At 40.0% G+C, this 24,158-nt stretch overlaps 1 protein-coding gene across 1 annotated transcript; it reads right to left on the reverse strand.

Annotated features, from left to right (window-relative positions):
• Positions 1-3,080: 3,080 nt before the first annotated feature.
• Positions 3,081-24,158, reverse strand: LGMN (legumain). The gene is made up of 13 exons (XM_009577706.1): positions 23,979-24,158; positions 15,928-16,025; positions 14,982-15,063; positions 14,355-14,440; positions 11,619-11,694; positions 11,091-11,153; positions 10,122-10,188; positions 8,352-8,470; positions 7,584-7,673; positions 6,678-6,875; positions 5,842-6,012; positions 4,661-4,728; positions 3,081-3,848 (listed from the first exon to the last, which is right to left on the reverse strand). The coding sequence occupies exons 1-13, from the start codon at positions 24,114-24,116 to the stop codon at positions 3,809-3,811; spliced, it is 1,296 nt and encodes a 431-aa protein (XP_009576001.1). The 5' UTR covers positions 24,117-24,158; the 3' UTR covers positions 3,081-3,808.

The raw sequence follows: 24,158 nt of genomic DNA on the forward strand, positions 1-24,158 counted from the left end.
ATCAGTCACCAACTGGACTTCGAAACCCGGCACCAGACCGGCTTTTTTCCACAGGCTTGTGGAGTGATTCAGGCTGGCAGGGAACCCTGGAGGTCGCCAGTCCAACCCCTGCTCAAGTGGGGCTGCCTCCCAAGATTGCGCAGGGCCTCATCCTTTCAGTGCTGAAGGTCTCTGGGGCTGGAGATCACATAGCCTCGCTGGGGCCCTGGTCCAGCATTTCAATCCCTTGCACTGTGAAAAACAGTTTCCTCCTATCCAAGTGGCGAAGACCTGCCTGTCCCACCGGAGTCCCTCCTTGGATGGGTGTTGCTACTGTGGGATACTAGGGCTAGTTCTGCCTGCGGTACGTGGGATTACAGACTTGTAATATTTCTGTTGTCTCCTGCCTCTTTTGGGGTATTGTGTCCCTAGGAAGGAAGTGGCCTCTGATTCAGGATTGCCTGAGCTCTTGGCACGAAATGCTGCTTAGTCAGGATTTCAGCTTAAGTGTCCTTTCCCTCTGCTGCTCCTCCATCTCTGGTCTCACAGGGCAGAGGCTGAGCACAGGAACAAGAGGCCTTCAGCCTCCTGCCCCGAGACGGGCATGGCTGCTCAGCACTTACCTTAAGCCGTCCTGGTGAGAGAAGATGCAACTTGGTTTGGACAGAGCCAAAATACTAGTGCTTGCTGGAATCTCTAAAAAATTATCTCCAACTCCAGATGAACTGCTTTCTGCTTTATTGCTCGTAGAGAAGGGAGAGTGGTTACACGCGCTCTGAACAAAACTGTGTCCATATAAGTTTGCATTATACAGAAACAGTCAGCATACTGCGTACTATGGAGGCTGATTATGCCCCCTGGCCTCCACGTCCTCTCAAAGGAAAGGCGGTGAACTGCTGCGTGCAGCAGGATGTTGGGTAGAAACACACTGCAGGTTTGGCACGGAACGGCTGGGAAAAGGGCCTTGCACGCTGCTCCTAGCAATGAGGAGGAGGAGGACAGGAAGCCCTGCCTGGTGCGAATGGCACTCTTCCCAGGGGTTACGGATATACACAACTGCTCTGCTCAGGAAAGGTTTTTGTAAATAACACAGCCTCAACTTTGCCCTGTTCTGCCTGGTGATGACAATTTGCTGGGAACCTGACAGTTTTCCATATTTTGCAGAATTGATTCCTGCACCCCGGCATTCTAAGAATGGCAGCCTGAGCAGCTGCCTGCCTGGAGGAAGAGTGAGGGTGTCTGCACTTGCCCAATACACTGCAAGATACTCTGGCGTAAGACTGACCTTGCACAATCCTGAAATTATTTTCTCATCAGGTTCTATTTACCATCCCAAAATAAGCAGCCTGCCATGCAGGCACTGAGCCTGTGTGATGCTATTTGGAGGCCTTAAAACAAATGTATTGATCAGTGCAGGTAAAGGTGGTTGTTTTTTTCTTCTGCAGGGCTGTTCCCTGAGTGACTGCAAAGGAAATGGGTCTCTGGATACAAACTGGAAATTCAATAGCACATTAATGCTTTTTGGAGGGCATGGATAAGAACCTGCTGCACCTCAGGCAGTATTGTGGGTGCAGTGACACCTTCAGCAGATTGCCTTTCTTTCATTTCAGCACAACATGAGGGAAGGGGTAAGAATGCCATGGGTAGCATTTAGGATGGTGAAGCTCTGGAAATCACTCTTGCAGGAGGAAAACAGACAGAACAAAATCCCCCTCTCTAACATTTCAGCTTCGCAGCCTCAGAGCTACAAGGGGCTGCAGGAGGGCCAGGGCACATTATGGTAGCGAGGTACAAGTGCCACCTGGGTGTTAGTAATGTGTGAAAACAAAAATGTGTGCTAGCAGCTGATTCTTTATCTGGTAATTTTTTTGAGGCCTACTTAGTATGGCTGTAAAGTGATGCTATCTATGAAGAGTCTGGAGGGCGTTTTTTTCCCCTCTGCATTCTAGATATGAAAATCCAAAAGCCCCAAAGCCTCTTCTGAATACTTCAGAAGAAAATGGGTATTTCTAAAGATTAAAAAAAATTGTTAAAACTATGAACTAATGATGCTAAGTGCTTGAGAAGCAGGCTGGATTTCTAGGGCAGAGAACAACTCTAAAAGCAGAGGTGTGTAAAACTTAGCAGATTTAATGTATATATTCAAACAGGGCTTTGAAGGAGTCATTTTTCCTGTTCTTTCAAAGTGACTGGGGGCTCTTGGTACACTCTTTTGTGATAGCAGCCAGACTGCCTAAAAGCTGTCCGGTGTGGCCAACCCTGCCTCCTGCCATCAGAGGAACACCTGCAACACATTCAGGCACTCAAGAATTTAATCACTGCCTTATATTTAGATTTCTGCTAAAAAAAACCAGCTTTACAGCTGAAAAGAAACAAGAAGCAACTCAAAAGCAGCACATATCTGAACTTTCAGAACCCCCAAGGTGCAAACTTTCACTTCTTAATTCAGTAAAGCCTAGTTCCACATACTTTTACCTTTTCCCATACATCTTGACACTAGCTGTGTTCTGGGATTTCTCTCTCTCACTCAGCACACAGGTGAAAGTGCTAATGCTTCTGGCTTTATCTGGCTCTTCTTTATATAAAAGTAGTTTCAGTTACACCCCCTACAACTCCTCTCCTCTGAGTGGAGTTACCTAGAACTCTCTCTGTCCTGGAAAGGCTGGTTTATTTTTTGCCAAAGTTTGTTCTTTTCCCATAGAGATGAGGTAATTTTTTACATCTTAACACACTTTGGAAAGAACCCTGAAATATTTCTGTATCCTGTCACCATGTGTAAAAAGGTATGGACAACTTGAAACTATTTTGAATCACCTCATAACCTCTAATTTTCCCCCTGCTTGTCATTTACTGAGTCACCTTTAAGGAGTGGTGCCTTCAAATGTGATTTTGGGCTTTTAATATTTTTTGCTGTTGTTGCTTTTGCATTGGGGTTTTGGGGTTTGTTTTTTGTTGGTTTAGTGTTGGTTTTTTTTAATATGACCTGTCTTATAAAGGGCTTACAGGGGATAGATAACTTTTTAATGCAGTTTCATAAAATTAATTAGCTCTCATTCATTTTCAAGACACAAGATGTCTAACACTGTATTGCCCTGCAGGTTGATGAAACTGTCAACTTTGTTTTTATTCACAGGCAATTCCTGTACTTTATGACTTCCCACAGCTTTGTGTATATATACATTTAATTATAGCATACTGGTGCTAAATTTACAGCATTAGATATTTGTGTTTTTCTTTGGGAAACAGTGCTTTCTACACACAAAGACTTTTACTGTTCACAGTTTAACCGTGCTGTTCACATCTGATAGTTCTTGAATGCAACTCATTTCTTTAAACTGTTAAGGAGTTAAAGCTTAAAGAACAAGCTTTGGTTTCTTCACTCTTTAACCAATCTGCAAGTCAGTCACTATAATGGAATTCATTAACTTTTTTTAAAAAGCTAATAGTTAGCAATAGTATAAAAAAATTTTCCAGAATTAATGAGTCAATGTTTAAATTTAGCATCGATTTAGCAATCACTGATAGGTGGCTCATAGTATTCATCCAGAGATTCTTAAAAGCATTGCGCTTTGAAACAAATCATCCATCTTGAAAGCTCCAGGTGGTCTGCCAAAATGCCTCTGTCAAACCAGCAGGCTGTCAGCAGGTGGGGACGCAGGGGAGAGCGCTGGCAAGTGCTGTATTGCTTATGGTCAGGTGCCTCAGCTCCCAGCCTAGTTCAGTACAGTGGTTGACTCTCTTCATGTTGCATGCATGTAAAGTCTGGATTATTACAGTTATGAAAAGTTATCACTTGTAGTAAGGGTTATATTAGGGACTGTTGTTGCCATCAATACCCACGGCACACTTGATCCATGGCCAGGCATATTCTGCAACAGAGAACAGTAACGATGAGAAACTTTTCAGGTGCTCTGCTCTCAAACTATTTCCCAAACTGACTGCAGCGGGATGCCACCAGGAGCGGGGGCAGCAGTTTTTAACCTTCTGGGTTGCATGTGCACACTGCCTAAACTATGACTCCACCCTCCTATTCCCCACGCCTCTGCTTTCCCCTCTCCCTTTTCTTCCTCTTGCATGACTCACAAGCTAGGATCCCATCCTCTACCACAAACTCCCAAGACAGAATTTCAACACCATGCTTCCCTTGCCCCTACCACACCACCATAAGGGTCAGCCTGGACCATTATTTCCCAGCTTTCCTATCACATGCTCACAGGTGACGGTGCTAGCTCCATATTCCCATTCCTCACCAGAACCCAGCAGTGCTGTGGTGTTCTGAGCCAGCAGCTGAGGGGGGCAGTGGAGAAAATACAGCAGTTCCCAACCTTGCTTCACTGTAAGATCATACAGGAGTTACAGGGCAACACCCTTGCACCAGTCATGCTATTTTATGTTATGCGGTGCAGTGGGATCCTCTGACTTGCTATAATTTCCCCTGAGGGTCTTCAACAAGGAAATTAAAGGGTTACTGGGGAAATGGATCATTATGAGTGGGAGGAGACTAATAATGATATGTTTTCCAAAATAAGCATTCATAACTTTAGAGTGAGAACTTTACTGACAAAATGGTCAACAGAGCAGAATCAGTGAGAAGCTTTTAGCATTAGGCTTCCATCTGCCTATCAGCTTCTGCTTTTTTACCCACAGATAAAACTACATAGTGTATCTGGGAACCTCATACCTGTCAATGGGGTATCCTCCTTCACAAATGTTGACCAGGGCATACAACTGTCTCAGTGCATACTCATACTGAAATAAACAAACATTGTAAATAATTTCAGTCATGAAGAGCAGGTATTGTTTATCCAAACTAAACTGTGGAAGTAACTTAGAGATGCTACTAATATTCAAGGTGTTTAATTGATGGTCTTGATGATCTAGTACTAGGCTAAATGGATATTTCTTCTGTGCACTTTGCTCTTTGAACTTCATTAGGCAAATTCAGCTGTTGCTGCACATTGGCCCCTTAGGCAAGGCTCACCCATCTAACCAATTTCATTCAAAAAACCCCACAAAACCAAAAAAACACTGAAGAGGAACTAAAAGTTTAACAGAGCAATGTGGCCTCCTAATAGCCTGGTTGATTAGAAGCTCCAACTGAAGGAGTACATCTGCTTTTGATTTGTATACAGTACTTAAATCTTGGCTAACTGCCAGGTAATCCCATTGCTTTCTGCTAAAATCAATGAATTTGCTGTTGACTCATCCTACCACACACCACTGCCTGCTTAGGTTATCTTGCCTGACATCAGGACTGGGTTTTCTGGAGTAGGAACTGACCTCTCTTATTCTTGTCTAAACAGTGCTTAGCACAACAGGATGCAGTCCTCAACTGGATCCCAGGAAGACTAGACAGTAATAAAAATACTAAACTAAAAAGTGGCTCTCGGGAATTCAACAAGACCATGGAAGTAGCAGCTAGGCTATTGCAAGGAACTACACAACACATAATCATAATACAGAAATCTGAATGTACCAGGATTATGAATTCACAGTGGTGGTGCTTCTGTTTCTGTTCTGCCAGTAGAGGTGCTTCAAGCAGAAATACAACGTGACTTATTTAATATTGGGAGTTCTGGGGAGGGAGTTGATGAAGGGACAGCACTACCTAGTAAAAATTAGGGATTATTTTTTGTTTTGTTTTTACTAAAAAGTATTTTTAGTAATCTTCTTGCTTATCTACAGGTGTAGTGGAAGTGGTTTCCTGCTTCCAAAAACATTACTCACCCTTTCTCTAAAACTGAGCTGTATGACTGCCCCCAAGCTAGCTTTTTAATAAAAGCTGATTTTGCAGACGTGCTTACGACTACTGTGCTTGTTTTACCAGTATGTTTATCAGGTTATATCTAATGCTTGACTTACCAAGGCTAAGTGCCAGTTGAAGCAATGAGCTTTGAAGTGGTTCACCGCTGACTGGTAGCAGTCATAATTGCTGATGGTCAATCTGTCTGACAGAATTTGGTTGGTCTGTTCGTTTGATCCTGTTACTAAGGTGATTATCTTTCGCATGGATTCTTGAATAAATTCTTTCACCTGCACATAAAACAACAAGAACTTAAAACATGCTTTTTCTAAACCTAAGTCAAAGAGTTTGAATGAAATTTCTCTTTCTTTAAATCTCCCTCAACTCTTGGGCTCTTTATGGAACCCAATTTTGCCATTTATTTTTAGCACAGTCCTTTGGACCTGTCTCTTAACACACAAATGAAAACTAGGGAGACAGAAAGTCAGACTCCTGGCACACAAAATCACTCACTGTTCTTCTAGTCTTCTGCCAGAAGAAAGAAAATACCAACACCACCAATACTAACTACCATTCTGCAGGAGCTATTTGATTTGGGAGACTTCAGTTCTACTGAGACAAGAGTTCCTCCAATACCAAAGAATAAATCCTCACAACAAGAATCCCTATGGATGCAAATGAGGAATTTCCTGGCAATAAAAGCTGTGAGACTAACTTTTGCACTTGCTTATGTTTGCCTAGGTAATCACTACTGAATGTGCCTTGTGGAATAGATCTCTGAATTTTAAAGGAAGAGTAAACCATCAGCTAGAGGTTACCAGTCTGAAGAGTAATTTTGCTGCAATTTGCAAAAACTGGAAGCAATCCCGTTGGCTTCAGGGGTGTTACTTCTGCCATTGCTTATGATGGAAACAAATCTGACCTGAAGTGTAGTTAACATTTTTTTTTTGCTTACCTCCAGGTGTGTTTTCATCTCTGCAGCAATCTTCCTAGCCTCATAAATGTCATTGGTAGCCATCAGCTTTCGTTTCATGATTGCAAAAGGCACATCAGGACTAGGCGTCAGGTCATAGTGTTCTACAGGTGGCAGAGAAATGGGGATAGCTTTCTTCCCCATGCCCTGAAACTGCATCACTTTCATAGAGGAGATGCTCTGAAGGTTAGAAAGTAAACAAATGGAAACTGTCAATCACCTCCGATAGGTAGTCTGTCTTTGCTTTGCCATGCAAACCTAACTCTATAAACTTGCTTTATTAGAGAAAATAAAGGAGCTCATAGGGTTGTAAGTATCTGTGTGTGTGTGCATTGGGTTTTTTAATACAAGGTCAAGGCTGCCAAAAATCGGGGAACTCTTATTTCCAAAACTCACTGTGGGGAAAAAGACTGTTAGGTTAAGTAACCTGACTTCTTTTCTTTTTTTTAAAAAAAATATTTAATTTGTTGAATAATGGAACTATTATAAGTGATATATGACCTCTTAGCTCTTCCCATTTGAGGGATCAATGTACTTATTAACATTTCATTAATATTCATAATATGCCTGGAAGTGGTAAATACCCTTCTTATACTTGATAGAAGTGAAGTGTTAAATCACTGGCAGAGCTTGGAGGACAACTTGTATCCCAATTCCTTGGATTAAAGCATAATACAAGGCTGCGTTTCCTTTAGCATCAGGACCATCGTCTCTTAAATGCTAAGTGGCCTTCTGAGATAAACAGCTTCATTTTTCTAAATCACCCTGCCAGTTTACAGTGGTTCGGTTTTTTGGGGGTTTTTTGTTTTTTTGGTTTTGGGGGATGAAAGTATAGGGCACAAAAGGTTTTAAGATATATCTGACCAGGAAGCCCAATCAAATACATACTCTGTTTCCATACTGCATCACATGGCTGGTGTTGGTGCGTTTCTTCACCAGCTGAAACTGCTTGTGGAGTGTTTCTTTTCTTAGATCCTCCTGCATGAAGAAACTTCCATGTGGTCACAGATACTTAAATTCAGCTATTCTAAAAATGCAAGGAAACCTGTAAAGGGTCTTAGCTGTCAGTATGCAGAAGGAAGTATAGGGCAAGAGCTATACAACCTCTGAAAGACATAAAGCAATTTGAGAATATGCTGTCAAATCTTCTTTTCAGTTTTTACTTTTTGGTGATCTCCTAATCTCCCAGCAAATGGGCAAGGAGGGAGTGGGCTAGCATACAAATCCCAGACTTGTTTAATTAATACTGTTTTCCATTATGCTAATAAATAGAAACAGTTCAGTATTTAAGGATCCCTGAAGCAGAGGTACAACTTACTGAACTGCCCAATTCGTTTAAAAAATCTGGAGATGTGGTCTCAGACTAGCAAACCAAGATTATGTGATTTTGAAATTAGAAGTTAGACAGTTTCTAATCTTATATATAAAAAAAGAAGACAATGTTTCTGAAAGTTAGTTTCAGAAATAAATTTAGTGGCCCAAACAAATTAAGATTATATATGGTTCTGAGTAGTAGATAAATATTTTTACCAGCTCAGTTTGTTGATTTCAGTCTCTAAAAACAAGTATTTTCACAAATCCTGTAAAGGAGGTATTTTTAAAAAGCCTAGTAATTTTTCATGCATGGAAATGCAGAAACCTCTCTAAGTAACTTACCATATCTGAATCTTCCATCCAATTCACACTGTACCAGTCCCCAAGATAAGTCTGCCTTTCGTCATCGTAGTAACATGCATAAGATGACTCTCTGGGATTGGCAGCTGTTGTTGCATAAACTGTAAGACACATAGAAAGTAATCTTTTTCTTTTTTTTTTTTTTTAACACCCCCCCCCCATTTAGAAGCATAGCTGCATGTGATATATTTGTCTAAGTATTTTGGCTTTCAATCATTTACTTCTAAATAGCAGGAAGGAAAGAAGCCTGCTAATCATTCTGTTCAGTCAGCCTCGCTGCTGTTGTAAGAGCTCCTTCCTTGCTGCCAAACGTGTGGTCTGCGGTGTTTAAAGAAGAATATGCACTTCTGAGGGAAAAATCTACTATTCAAAGAACTGCCTGAGAACTCTGTGCACTGACAACCATCTATACATTCATTTTATTACAATAATGAGGACTTCTTCCCAAACTTGGAGTAAATCCCCATAATCATATTTTCTTCCAGAAAATGCCACCTTCTAAGTAATACCTTTCTTGGATAACACACTACGCTGAGAGAAAAGCAAAACCTCTACAACATCTGCCCCAAGCACAGTGTTCCCAGTAAGTAATCTCTTACACAACAGAAATACTGTAAATGTGTCTTTACAGGTATTACTAAGACAAAAGCTATTTTGGCTTTTTGTGAAAGTCAATTCATAGCATACTTGTGTAACTGAAGAAAAGTCCAAGCTTCAAAAAGAAAGTGTTAGGCATGCTTTTATATAGGTATAGTGTTGTTTCTACTCAAAGTGTACCTGAAGTTCAAAAGCCAAAGTCGTAAATCTTGTCTTTATAGTGAAGTGCTGCTCTTAGCATCCTTTAAAATGCTTACCAAGTAACCAGTTAAGTTTTTCAGTTCACCATTGAAGGCTGCCAAAGACAGCTTCGTAGTGTAACATTTGAATTGTCAATTTTCCACCTTTGTAGGTCTGTGGCAGAGCTGGTGGTAAAACCAGAGTTGTCAGACTGGAAATTTCTAATAGAACAAACTTTGAAAAATGCTGATTCACTGAGCATTTATTTTCAACAATTGTCAATATGAAACATTCTGTGTGAACTTTCTGTAAATCCTTGATAGGGCTGTAAGAAGTCTAGGTGGGTGCCAGGCAGCGTACTCCAGGGCCAAAGACCCAAGAAGCCATGGATAGGCACGTGGTTGGTCTTCCCTGGAATCACAGCTTCAAAACTACAAGAAAGCCAGAGCACCCAGTCTCCCTGCCACAGAGCAAGAGTTTGAAAGGTTGTGGTTCCTCATCCTAATCAAGGCTGAGCTCACAGCTCTGCAGCAGAGAGCTTAGAAACCCTGAAAACTGAGTCCTGGGTTATTGTGCAAATGAGCATAGCAAAATTGCCTGGCAATGACGTCTCCCAAGTGCCCTTGCTACTCAATGAAACTGACGGCAGGGACTTCACACCAGCTGAAGCTGAGAAATGTCGGTATAATTTAACCACTACCAGTCAAGGGCAACCACATAGTTCCTGAAAAGAAATACTTTTTCAAATTCTCATTTGCAAGCAACTGAAAGACCTGGTAGTCTTTATAAGACTCCATTAATTCTTTAAAAGGAACTTCCCATAAACAGAAAATACTACTTTCTCTAATTCTTGTGCTTCCCCTGCTAAAACTGTACGTAAAAGTGCCTTGAACCTATTCTTGACACAGTGTCTGTTTAGGTCCTGCCTGTGACAAGTTGTGACACTTAAGTTCAGTAAGTTAACTGATTGCTCACCATTTATATTATCAGCCAAATGATTCATCATAGATCCAGACTCGCATGCTTCAATGTAAAACACCATCTACAAAATAAATCGGAGACCTTAAGAAATTCCATGAGGAAATGGAGTAAACTCCTTCAGTGCTTTTCAGCTGTAGCTAGTTGGTGTGTACTTCTATCCCCGAAACAAAAGTTGTCCATAATGCTACAAAACAGAAGCAAATAGATCAATTTTTCATTTTTGGGAACTAAACTATGTGGAAAAGGGAAACATAATCACAATGAAAAGATGCTATTGATCTCTACAGAATCCACAGGGACCTACTGACTAATGTAGAAAGCACAAATCAAATACACAGTCGCTCTTTAGGCACAGCAACGTACGACTATTGAATGTAGTACTTCTGGAACCAATGGCCATTTATGTGTTCCTAATTAGAGCCAGCCATAGTAGACAGATTTACTACAGAAAGTTGCTTAAAAAAGGCAAGCTACTAAAACGTTCTAAATATTAGTTTTTCTGCTTAAAACTACTTCTGATGAAATAAATGCACAGAATTTTCTGACAAGAGGTGCAGTCTCTTAAACAATATCAGTAACTGTAAGAGAAACATGAGGTATATACAAACTTCCTGTAGTAACAGTGCAGACTGAAGTGAACAAAGCACAGGAAGAACAAGTCAGGTACATATTATGAGGGTGCGGTAGTTACGGATGTTGTTTCTCCACCGTTGGTCAGAATATATACTGTTATCCAAAGGCAGTACACTACATGTCAACATTGACTGCAAATTCAGAGTAAACTAAAAATGGAAAGAGAAAATTTGGAGAGGATCAATCCTTTTAAGTGCAAAATCCTAATCCAAATTTCATTGTATGGCAACCGCTTTCTCCTGCTTTAAATGACTCTCAAAATGAAGACAAATCTTTCTCTCCCATGCCAGCTGCTCTTTTAATCTCACAACTTGTGATATGCTTGTTTACCTTCCGGTATTTTTTGTGATGATACATGTACCAAATAGTCTTATTCAAGTCCTTCACGTGAAGCTGTAAAATAAGAAAGCTTGTATTAAAACCACTTATGTTCAACAGACACACAATTCACTTAATAAGAATAAATACTAACTGTTGTGAATATGTTTACTGTTTCCCCTTAAATCCACTGCTTTGCCCTTCTGAAATACAATGTTCTAGTATTTACCACTCCAGAAAAGATCAGTAATGTCCCAGATGATATGTATAGTGCACCAGAAAGCCAAGTCATACCTTTGTGAAACAGTCTGTTTGGACCACCAAAGTCCAATGAAATACTAATGACATAACTTAATTTCAACTTGAATGCTTCAGATTCAAACTGGAAAAAATCCAAACTGGGGTGATGAGGAGACTAGTGCTCCTTTTCTGCCTCCCCCCTCAATCAAATATTTTTGTGTTTTACATTTATTACTTATTATTTTAGTATGTCACTAAAAGGCTATTTTTTATGACAAAGTAATCCCCCAAAATGCTTACATCATCATCAGGAAAAGCCAGAAGTCCTGGAGCTCCATGGTCAGTGAAATAAACAAACACATGATCCTTGGGACCACTGTAATGAAAAAATTGCAAACAAATTCTTTCTAACAACCTAATCTTCACTACCACAAACATCATCTGCTTCTCAATGCCAAGACATGCCAACATTCAAAAATAATATAGCTGAAGCACCTCCTCCTCTTGGTAATATTTTTTTCCTCCCAAAGCATGCTACTTTGGGTGCTTATGAGAGGAGATGAGATCTGCAAGAGGAATGAAAACAGGGATAGAGGCTAGTCCCTCAAGCATGGGGAATTCAGCAATTATACTTCATGTTTCAAACTGTAAACTGATTGCTGGTTAGGCAGGGGCCAGTATGTCGAGTGTGGCAGGAGCACAATTGTTTTTTAATGCCTGTCTGAATAATCTGTTATACTGTGGGCATTTGTAGCAGTCTGGTAAAAAAGGAATGCTTTTATAACTAAGTTATACCAAGGCACCAAGTTATACCAAGGAACTGAGTTCTTGTCGATAATCCATAAAAACTTCTTTGATAAGATCCTTTGGTACGTTTATGTCCTACCTTGTAGTGATCTGTATGGCCATACTTAGACAAACCAGCATCACCTTACATCTCCATGAAGAACTGATCCATATACAAACTCTCCCCTTAGGCTAGATTGGCATTTGCACTAAGTGGCTCTGCAGTCGATTGAACACTGCACGCTCACAGGCTTTGATTCCCTAACGTCTGTGTAGTACACTGTTTGCCAGAGATTTTTATTGCACTCTAAACCAAATAGATCATGTTTGGATGATATTAAGGTCTTGCCCTAACAGCCAGATCTGCAAAGGGATGTTGCTTTTAAACTGTATTCAGGGACGATTAAATATAAAATAATGTGAACAGATTGGAAGGAGTCCCCAAGCCCTCCTCTCTTCCTCTGTATCAGTGGTCCAGAAATCCGTATTTGCTCTTGCTCTTCCTGACTGCAAAGAGGTACGACCGCAGCAGCTCACGGAGATATTGTCCAGCCTTCTGCCTGGCCGATAACCTGCTGGTTAGGGAACAACCTGGAAGATAGTCTAGAAGCCTTTTAGGCAGAGGATAACTGAGTTCTTGTCCCACCCAATAACAAAGTCAGGCCACTTGGAAATTCACACCATAGAGCCTAACAAAGAAGGGTTGGGTGTTATTTTTCTGGCTCCCACGCTTGACCCTAAGTGCAAAAAATTCAACCAAGGTGAAATGTAAATAACTAAGGCTTTTATATGTGGGTTCAAGTACTCTTCCTGAGTAGCTAAGAGTCTTTGGCCCTCTGCATAGCCACTCTCTTATTTGACTTGTAACATCAAGCTTTCACAGGTGAGGAGTGCTCTGAAGTACTTTTTTTTTTAACAAAAAATGCTTTATAGTCACCTCTTGACTCATTCCAGCTACTAGAAGAGAACAATCTAGTAACTTTGCAGCAATTTATTAACTTTTTGCCTATATGCCTTGCATATATAATTTTCTATCTCAGCTTTTGAGGATGAAGTTTATTGAGAGCAATAGCTTATTCGACTACTGTCCTGCTCCTTCATTTTCTTTATTCTCCCCAATGCCAGGGCAGGATTCTTCTCTTCTGTTTCATTGCTTTGTCTCTAAAATTAAACTGTCAGATGAAGATAGGCACTTACACAGTCTTTCTTTAACTAGGTTAGTTCTTCCAAATGGTCAAATTTAAATTCTTAAAGGTTTTACAGGAAATACTGTACATAGAAAAATATAACATGATATACCTCTTTACCAGCAGTACTGAGTTAGAAATATAACACACCTTAGTAAATAGGCACCATAGTTTCATATCTCAAACTCTGTAGAAGCAAGATGAATAACTGACACCAGGTATCTTTCCAAGAGGTCTTCTAATTAGGCCCTCAAATATACTGCTTTTATTCTTGAATCATCTAAATTATATAAGCCTTTATAAACTACACCCATTAATTATAAATCTTACATTCTACTTAGCCAGTCTACAATTTATTATTGTTCATATATTAGAATATTGCCAAACTTATAATCATTTGTGTAACTTAGTTCACAAATACCTTAAGCACAATACATCAATTACAAGGTTAAAATACATCAATTACAAGGTTAATTGCTTACACTACTTCTTCAATCGCAAAGATTTTTTTGCATTAAATATAAACCATAATTCCATTTCATTACATGCAAAGCCTCAATAACCTTACATCTGCCACAAAGACCATGGCTGGGATTAGACATGCAGTTCTTTCAGCTGATGAGCTGTTTAAGCTATCTCTGTCCCTCTGCCACTGACTGCTAAGTATCACCACTTCAAGTGACTAGTACCACTCTTTATGTACATTAAGACAAGCCTTAGCAAACCCTTTCTAGATGTCTCCAAACCTTAATAAAACTCTCTTTGAATAGCCATTCTTGCAAAAGACAATAGTCTAAATAACAAATACCTTAATACAGTTGACACTATCCTCTCGAGTTTTTATACTGGAGTCTATACCGGACGCCATACCAGTCAAATATCAGCAGTTGCTTCTTGGTGCTGGATAGTTTAAGAAACCAGAACCATTGTATTTCTACCTGGAATTGCCATCAATAGTCTTGCTGGATTCTCAAGTTGCTCTAATTTACCCTCTTCTTTTGTTGAAATCAGTGCCAATGTACAACTACACATGCAATTATTTTCTAAATTAAACTTCTCTTACCTTTTCAATACTTTTCCTGATCCCACCCCCTTCATTGCTTCCGCATCTCCTCTGAGAACAGCAAGGAAATTCTTTGGAGTAACATCCTAAGGATTTAAGAGGACTAAAGTTAAATCTGATCATAAAAAAACCAACAAAATCTTCATTTAGAAAGATGGCTTCTGAAAGTCAGAATCCATGCATGGATGGCAAGTTTAGCTGGCCATCCTTTTCAATCTATCATTATATAATGTATTAGCCACTGATGACTCACTCAGATACTGAATCTTGAAATCACCAAGCGATTGGATTACTGATCTGATTTAATGAAACAATGTCTTACACAGCTGTTCTTCAAATTGCGTTACAACATTTATGAATGCAAGACTTTCCCTTCTTTTATTTCGTGTGCCAGCACAGAAACAGTGTAAAGGTTTACTTTTATGACCACTGCTTCACTTCAAAGCATCTATTGTTTACATTCATCTTACGAACACCAAACTTCATGCCAAACCATGCAGGTGCATAAGCTGGAGGCTTTATACTATGTGCATTTTGGAGTGCATTTTTCAGCCACAGGCTGAAAGGATTTATTCAGAACATTGGCTAATGCTGAACCTTCCCTGGGGAATGGTGTTTCATTCCTACCTCCTTTGTATAGTCCTTGGGCACTCCAGCATACACATCTGTGCCATTAGGTCTATTGATGACAATGCCTTTTGTTGGATTTCTGAAAGTTAAACAGAACATAAATATGAAGAATTAGCCATATGCCACACAATGACCACAGAACAACTAGGAAACCATTTAAACCATCCTGACTGGCCAGCTTGCCTGAGAGACAATATAGGTACTTGCACCATGTGTCACTAAGTGATCTCAGGATATAAACGCCTTTTCTCTTCAGTCAGTTACATATGCTTGCCTCAGGTGTCCTTACCCTCAGAGCACCTTCAAGTATCCTGCCTCAGAACATGTTGATTAATCTGAAGACGTAGGCAGGTGGTCTCTTATACTATCATCTCTCTACTTTCAGTCTTGCCTTTAGTCTCCTTTCCTTTTTGCTCCCAGTGCTGCTGTGCATGTGAAGTCTGCTGATTTCTGCTGAAGTTGTCTCAGAATCAGAGGCTGTATAACTGTTTCATATAGAAAGCAATGATATGCTCTAGACTGTCACCAAGAATGGAACATGTACACTTCTTTGTTGAATGTACATTCTGGGAATTAATGTGATAACGTCCTTTCAAAAAACCCTGCAAGTCATACACAGAGCTTCCCTATGTTTGTTATTTTAGGCTATTTATCTGCTGTAAACTGTTATGCCTGGGAATTAAGATCACTTACTCTCATAACAATGAAGTTCTGCAGTCCGCAGTGCCACAACTCATGCTGAGTTGTGGAGTTAGGCTTAGAAAGCTCATGAGCACATTTCAAAGGAGAATTATTGTGCTGATGGATAAAACGTCTCTATGCATATCACAGGTGGTTTTAAAGGCTTTTCTTACAAAACTGCTACAAACTCAAAACACATTGGTGACTAAGGCATGTTTGTAGTAACCATATACTTTGTGACTAGTACACGTTCATCACTTACTCATCATTATCAGCAATGTCATCATACATCATGACAATGATCTGTTCATCTGGAATTCCATTTCGGTGTACAATCTGGTACGCATGGCACACATCTGCCTGAAATTAAGCAGATTTTCATTACTACATTTAACAAAGATTTCACCTTTGAGACCAGAAGAAAAATAGCTTTGCAGGCCTAAGAGCAGGCTATTGTCCAAAACAAATTGCATTCAAATGTAAGAGATTGAGGGTTTCTAGAGGGCTGAAATGCACACGTTAAACCAAAACTCACGTGTTTGTAGTTGCATTAGCAATAGAGACTATGATTAAAATCTCTCTCTCATCTACCTATTTTGATTTCTTATTTAAGCAGAAACCAGAAGTTACTTCAGACTTAGTACAGATAACAAAATTTAACAAAAGGTTCTCAGCAATGTTCTGCGTTCTGTGAGAAAATCTAAATGAAAACCTTGTGCACTGACAGAGAAACCCCAAGTGTGCCAAGCAGAAGAAGAGGAGAGTTGGATTTCCACCAATTTCAATTAGTTCTGTACCAAGCCTGCATGACTAAACATCAAAGACTGTCCTTGGCTTAAGCAAGTATGGTTTACCAATCTCATCTCTGCAAAGATTTTATTAAATTTTGTTTCACTAGATGAGAATTTTGGTTAAGGAAAATTTCCTTTTTAATTATGTATTTCTTATAGAGTAACACTGAAGCAACTTCAGGGCAAGAAAACAGATTCGAGTGGAAAAGAGAATTGCAGGATTTCTATTCAGGCTCTTTTCTTGACTTGTACAGGATACGAATAAGCAGATTTTCTTTACAGAACCATCTTCCCATCATGTAGAAATAACAATGCTTATCAAAGTGATATTACAGTAAATGTAAACCTCTGTCAGAATGCTAACCTCTTGGTAACCCCAGCCCAAATAATTCTTTTCTTTTAGACTTGCAGTCTGTGAACGACCTAATGGGATATCAACAATCATTCCTAAACTCTAGAACTACAACCTACCACATGCTAGAAAAGCTGTGCAGATTTAATGGAAGAAATCTCATCTAACAAACGCACACTTCAAATGCAGGCCAGAAGCAAGCTTTAAAGCTTACTTCTGTTGAACTAATCTAATTTGCTAGTTTGTAAACCAAACTGAAGTGGTTTAAGTGGACCTACACAAGTTCAGATGACTTAGGAGTATTAGTGATTTTGACTATTTTAACTGAAAGAATACTGTAAAATCCTGTCACTTTATAATTCTTGATCTTCTAAGTGCAGCTGAAACTGAAAAGACAGGGTAGTTGTCCAAGATTCTGGGAAGGGTGAAGCATATTCAATGCTAACGAACTCTCCCACAGCAAAATCGCTTCACGTGACTAACCCTGAATGTTAAATTGTCCTTACTAAAGCAGTTCCATTTCCTACTACGCAGGTCAGCCTATGTTCTCTTCCACCTATCCCAGGCAATATCTCCACTGTTTACAGTTCTCCATTTCCTTGTATGTCCTTACACCAGCTGCTGCCTCAACAAGTCAAAAGGTAGAGGTTAAACAGAGTTATAAAGACATCACATATAATATGAAACAGCAGAGTGCTGGTTTGACTAAACATGCATTTGATTTTCAGAAGCAACCCAAACAAAAGTAGAAGAAAACACTGATCAGGGCATCTCTACACTGATTGATGAGTAGATCATAGATCCCCTCTCTCTCTCAAGACACAATACACTTCTGTTATGCTGACAGAAACAGTTATAGGCTGGCAACACACAGAAATGCTTAAGCATACTATACTGATACAATATCAACATATTCAACCAGCTAGTGTCTGTGCTCCCACAGACATGTGGCTGGTCAGTAGGGACTTCAGAGGTGTTTTTAATTAATACCAAACTACCCAAAATGAATTAATCTTTGTAAATGCGTATTATCAGCTTTTTTTGTCTCCTCTCTCCTTCCTTCCGATTCACTGACTGACTGCTCGCTATGTCCTGTCTTTGTAAACAGTAAAGTAGACATTGGTGGTAAATCTAAAGGGGTTAAATTCCCTAGTGTGGAGGGAAACAGATCAACCTTAACTTATGCCTGTCTGGGGATTGTCCCAGTCTTTTATGGCTTTTGCTAAGGGAACTGTACCTGCTGGTAGCATAATTACATCACCAACATAGGCTAGAGCAGGAAAACATGTTTTTGCTGCTAAAACTCCATTGGCTAAAGTAGGACAATTCTGAGTAAATGGTTGGGGTTTTTTTGCATAGAATTAGCTGCCCTGACTAGGCACCTTTGATGTTGGTCACATGCTCCTCCTGTTCCCTCCTGTACACATAGAAAAAAAAAAAAAATCTCTGTAAAACCAGAATAGAAACAGTCTGCTGCTAGAGTAGGGAGGCATATGTGAATCTAGAGTATTTCCTGTTGATGTGTAACTGCCTCTCAAATACTCCTATTTGAGCCTTTTTTCTTCGAGAAGTATTTCTGGCATAGCTGTACCTGTAAACCACCCTAAAAGAGACAGCTAATATTGCTCCAGATCTCTTGTTGGCATTATTCTTCTTGGTTTAGTATGTGAAATGAAGGCTATGAACATTTACTGGATAAATCGTCACTAAATGCAAATCACGCTTTTGTGGCCATGATTTGGCGTGGATAGCAGCTGCCCTGCACAGAAGAATAGAAGAGGAGAAGATGTAGCTGTACGGCTGCTACTGCACAACTGACCTCACATGCCAGCTCCAAAATGGACACTGTTAATGGCATGGTTCAGACCTTTCATCCCCACGTTGTCTAAACAGTCTAAACCTGTTGCTACATCAGCAAATTTCTATGGAAGATCTATGCTTAAATCTGCTTAAATAATTAACTCCTAGATTTTGAAAGGATGGGGATCAGAGGTGGAATTCCCCTGTTTTCCTGGGATGGGCATTTTGTTTCCCAAAATGTACATTTGGGGGAAATTCTAAAAGGAAAAAAAAAAACCCACCCCAACTTTCCTCTGCCATACAGCTGTTTACACATTTGAGTGAGACAGCTTTCAAGTAGACTGCTGGGGGGAGCAGGGTTTGGAAAAATCAAGTTGGTTTATGACACATGCATGCATAAATAGTTCCTAAAGGGAAAAGCTTGGACTTCCGTGAAATTGGTTACTTCTGATCTTATGACTGCTAGGTTCATGGCTAAAAAGCATGTGTAATGACCTGTCAGCTTCATTGCAAAGTGGCACTGTTCCCGTTACAGGTACACTGAAATGCCACAGTCTAAAAAAGAATGAACTCTAATATATAAGCATGGTAGAAGAATACGTCTGAAATGCCAGCCATGTTTCATTCCCTTGCTTAAACATACATCAGTGAATCAGCCAAAAACTATAACTGTATTAAGAACTTAGGAAAGGTTTTTCTGCAGCTTCAGTTACGATTTCGTAAGCACAGTGAGGAAATGTTAATTGAAGCCAAGTAGCCAAGGCATCCTTGATGTCTGTTACCTGCAAGACTGGAGAATTTAGGACTGTCCTGGAATAAGATACTGCTCTGCTTGGTAGTGTCCAAAACCCTAAATAAATACAGTCCCTGGTCCGTAAAGCTCCGTAAGTATAAGACTAAAAACAACAACTGAAAAGAGACCCATGTATGCAAATTCAAATGTTTTTATTTTAAGCATTTTAATTTTGCCAGACTTTTTCAGCTATTCTTCTCCTCAAGTCTGTACTCCACCTTTAGTAAGACTGTGTTTCACATCAGGCTTTTCCATCGACTATGTCTTTTGGAGTACCCAGAAAGTACTGGTCTGCCTCTCTTTCTGATCTGTTTGTGAAGCCGCTTTAGGTTTGAGTTAGCTGGTACGATCATCCCCCAGGAGAGGCAGAAGTACATACAAAATTCTATTTCTCTTAAGGAGAAGTAGTTTGTTGGCTCATTCTCTAAATCTACCAGTAGCATTTAGAGCTGTATTTGCTCACGGATGTCACTAAGCTTTCCAGAGATATATCACCTGGCTCTTTGCATAGTAGAGAGCTGAGCCACTTTCCCAGGGCATAGGGGGGAGTACTCTTTCTCATATACATTATGAGTGCTTAGTTGCATTTAGAGAATAGCAATAGAAAAGATGCTATAGAGAAATCAGAATAACTGCTGAGGAGCAGAGAGGAGCACGTCGATAGTCCTTCCACAGCCCAAGCAACTCTAATCAAAAACACTCGGATACAGGTAAAAACACCAAAGAACTGAGAAGCCAAAAGCATAAGGCAACATACAAGCTAGCTTTGCAATGACAGTAAGCCTATCACATTGGGCTGTATACTATTCAAAACACTTAAAATTTATTTTAGGAACTTGATGAGATAAATGTGTAAGACAAGTATAGATCATCCTGATTAGGAAACAGTCCCGGTTCAGCCATCACAGAGGAAACAAGTGCCTGCAAGGTGTGATTCTCACTCATAGATAAGTGCAAATGGTGGTTTTTTCCTTATCTTGTCTACACTTGAGGTTTTCACCACTGATAGAGGATCCTGACCACTGACAGCTGAATTACAAGTCTTAGAAGGAGTTTCAGATTCCTTGAGGTTACAGGTGCAAACTCAGGGTCTGCACAGTCTTTACAAACTTCCTGTCCATGGGGTCTGTATGGCATACAATGATGGACTATCTTCCCCACAGATTTTCATGTATGAAATTAGAGACATTTTTAAAGGTGTAATATTCTTCTCCTTTTATGGTTGTTTAGTCAGATGAACACATTCTGCCATCAGGTAACTATTGCAGAAGGCAACAGAGTACATTTTGACTGTGCTGTGTGCAGACAGCATGCAAAACAACTGGAGCTCACAAAATAAAGGTGTAATACAAACATGCAACATCATGTATTAACTGTACCCTGAACAGCTGAACTGAGCAAGTGAAACCCAGAGACCCAGCTGAGGTCTCAAATTACAAAGGGATATTATGAGTGCTTAGTTGCATATAGGGAATAGCAACCAGTCCAGTCATAAACAACAGTTACATTGAGTAACTACTTACAGGAATATTCACATCTACAAATTCACTTGTACACGGGCTAGATCAGAGAAGCTCTGAGGAAGAAAGGTGATGGCAGGAAGAAAGTGAATTAGAGTACAACATATTTTCTTCTGCAGTTTCTCCCTCGGAAAGCAAAGAATTACACAAATCTGCAATCTTGGAGCACTGCTTTCCTTTCTGACAATACAGGTATTATTCTACTGAAAAATAACGTGTTTCTGCGTGTGTGCACTATGGAATGACTTTCATGATGGATGAATCACAGAACTGGAAGTCCAAGTCCTATTCCTGCTTCCACTGCAACTGACTTGAGCAAATAATTTAAAGTGCTTTTGCTTCCACCGCTGGAAGGTAGGGAGTACTAACACACGCAAAGACATGGTGATCAGTCTGCATAATGTTTCCAAAAATCTGTTATAACTCCTGAGATTTCTGTAGCACCTTTCCTCCTCTGTGTAACTCTCCTAAAAGTCTATGGTTCAGCTGGTTTTGCTGGGAATAATTTTCCCCAATTTTTTGATACCCAAGGCATCATTCTCTGGATTACACTTCGTGGAACACACACAGTGGATTTTCCATGACTAACTGCTGGGTCTGTCTCACAGTACGCCCTCCCACCACAGGTGCTCACGCCTGCCAGGCCCTTAAGGTTGGCCACAAAAGGCCATTAGGCAAGACAGCACAGGCTGCTGATGCACCGCATCTTCTGGGAATTGATTCTTTTCATAACAAGTTAGAGGCACAGTATCTTGCCCAAGACAGGTAAGTAGGAGCTCCGCCCCATTCTGAAGGATCCTTCACACAGACTCTTTTATTTTATGATGCTGATTTCCTTACTTCGATAGGATTATTAGTGGTGTTCTAATTTTCTTTTTTTCCAAATGTTAATACTGTACCTGAACCAAGTGGTAGAGGTTGAAATACAGAAATTTCTAAGATTGAAATTCAGAACAATCTGACATTGCAGATATTTTGCATTGTTAGTTGACGTTATCTTCAAAATGAAGGCGTTTAAAGAAAACCTATTCTCATTTTTCTAACCTTGAAAAGCAATTACTTAGTAAATGTCTGCAAAACATGACCACACTCAAAAGTTAATTTGCTTCTGTGAAACTCGCATGTTCAAAAGACTTATTGTTGGACACAAATACGTAAGTGTGCATCTTGTGTTCTTCATAACTTCCATTATACCTGGCAGATATACTTGCCATTGAAGGCTCACTGACAGAAAGATTAAAAACTCTTGGGCAACTGTAGAAAAGTAACTCTCATGAGCCACAGCTTCAAAAATGTAATTTTATTTAAAGAATGAATGTTGTGGTATTAACTCCTCCTAGAGTGAAGGTGAGCCAGCGAGACTGGTTATACAGCAATAGTAACAACCAGAGCACAACTCAGTAATTATATTTAGACACCCCAGCGCAGGCAGTGGTCAAGTACAACACTAGTATTCTTATAATTATTTTCTGATTTCAACTTTTAAAATCGCTTTTTTCAGATTTAATTTGAAATAGGAATGGTTTATATTAAGGCTGTAATATCCCAACTATGGTTACCAGGCGACAGCTACAGTGCAAGGAGCAGGCAAAATCCCTAAAACCAGTTTGTCAAAGAGTTGAGCTAGCATTTGCCACCAACAGGTTCTTCTTCAGATGCAACGAGGTTGTCAGTCTGGTTCATTCAGTTTTAAGCTCATCACTGCGCTGAAAGTTACAAACTGATTGTGAGCTGAGGGGGAGGAGAAACATAAACATAAACCCCAGCATGCCCAACACACGGAAGGCTTGTTTCTTCCTCAATTAACACAAATAGAGAGGATGAAGCCTCTCTAGATTTTACAGGCAGTTACATTAAAAACAGTAAATACTTTAAAAGTTTCAGTGTTCAGCAAATCAGCTTGATATATATGTACCCAGTACAGTTTAACTTTTAAAATGCTGGTTTTGTACAATAGTGTTTCACTCTCTGTTCGAGTTTACTAGACTATTGTTGGTTAAGGTGAACTATTTTTCTAACATTTAGACATATACAAATGAATACATAAATCAGAATTAAATGGACCGTGTTCTCCAGGAAAGCAAGAGGTAGTTCCAAGTTTAAAGCAAAGACTGTGTTTAAGTGTAGATTAATCTGTTTGAGGGATTGCCCAAGAATTGCCCAAAGGGAAAAACAGCCATAGCCTCCTGACTGCTCATTATAAGTCTTGAACTTAATCAGAGTTAAGTTAACTTGGATTTAATCCTGTCCATCCTAACACTCACGTTCAGACCACAATTCCACACCACATTGGCTTTGACAGCAGTGTCAAACTCAGGAGTTCCTGTTCCCTTTTCTCCTCTTTCTGCCATTCACTCTGACCCCTGCACCCCGGTGCTCCACATCCTTGGATGCGCCAACACAACCCTGAGGCCATGCTGTCGAACACAGTGAGGAAACAGATTCAGGTTGAAAAGAGCCCCAGCCCCCTTCTGCATGTCCTCCACCCCACAAAAACACACTGTGCATTTGCAGCCTTCGCAGATTTTTTAACTAGAGTGAAGAAAGGGAGCTTTTTCATAACAAGGAAAAGAGGAAAACAAATGGAAAGAAACATGCATGTGTCTCAAAATGAGGTTTAATTCAAGACATCATTTGTTCACCTGCAAGTTGGGGTCAGATCCTCTAGCCTAGTAATAGAATATTTAGCCTAAATGATACAGGTCTTTCAGGATGCAGAAGCGTGATTAGAGGAAGAATACTGCTCCTCCTGCTAATGACAGCTTTTCAAAAGATGAAAGACTGGACAAAGTTGTAAGCAAAAAAAATTCAAATAGTAAAAGGAACAGTAGAGGGGGATTCTTGGGGTGAGAATGACAAGAATTAAGACCAGGCTGTGAGTGAATCTTGTTGCTGTTTGTTTTGAAAACTTCACACACTCCTGGAAGTCTAGAAGTAGGAGGACTTGCCCAAATGACAGAAGAGCTGAACTAGGCAGCTATCATCTCCCCGTGAGTCCCAGACCAGGCATTTTCTGGAGTGTGGCCAGCATCAGCATATGGGACCAGTGGTCCTTACCTGGTGTCGATAGTTGTACCAGCCGTTCGAACCTGCAACAATCACTACCCAGTGCTTGCCTCCATCTTCAGGTTCTTCCATGGGGAACGTGCTGATGCCCAGAGCACAGCCCAGCAACACAACTGCTTTCAATATCATCTCTCTTCTTTATTTACTCCACAAATGGGGGGAAAAAAATCC

This window comes from Fulmarus glacialis, unplaced genomic scaffold (genome assembly GCF_000690835.1).
Source record: "Fulmarus glacialis isolate BGI_N327 unplaced genomic scaffold, ASM69083v1 scaffold44875, whole genome shotgun sequence".
NCBI lineage: Eukaryota > Metazoa > Chordata > Aves > Procellariiformes > Procellariidae > Fulmarus > Fulmarus glacialis.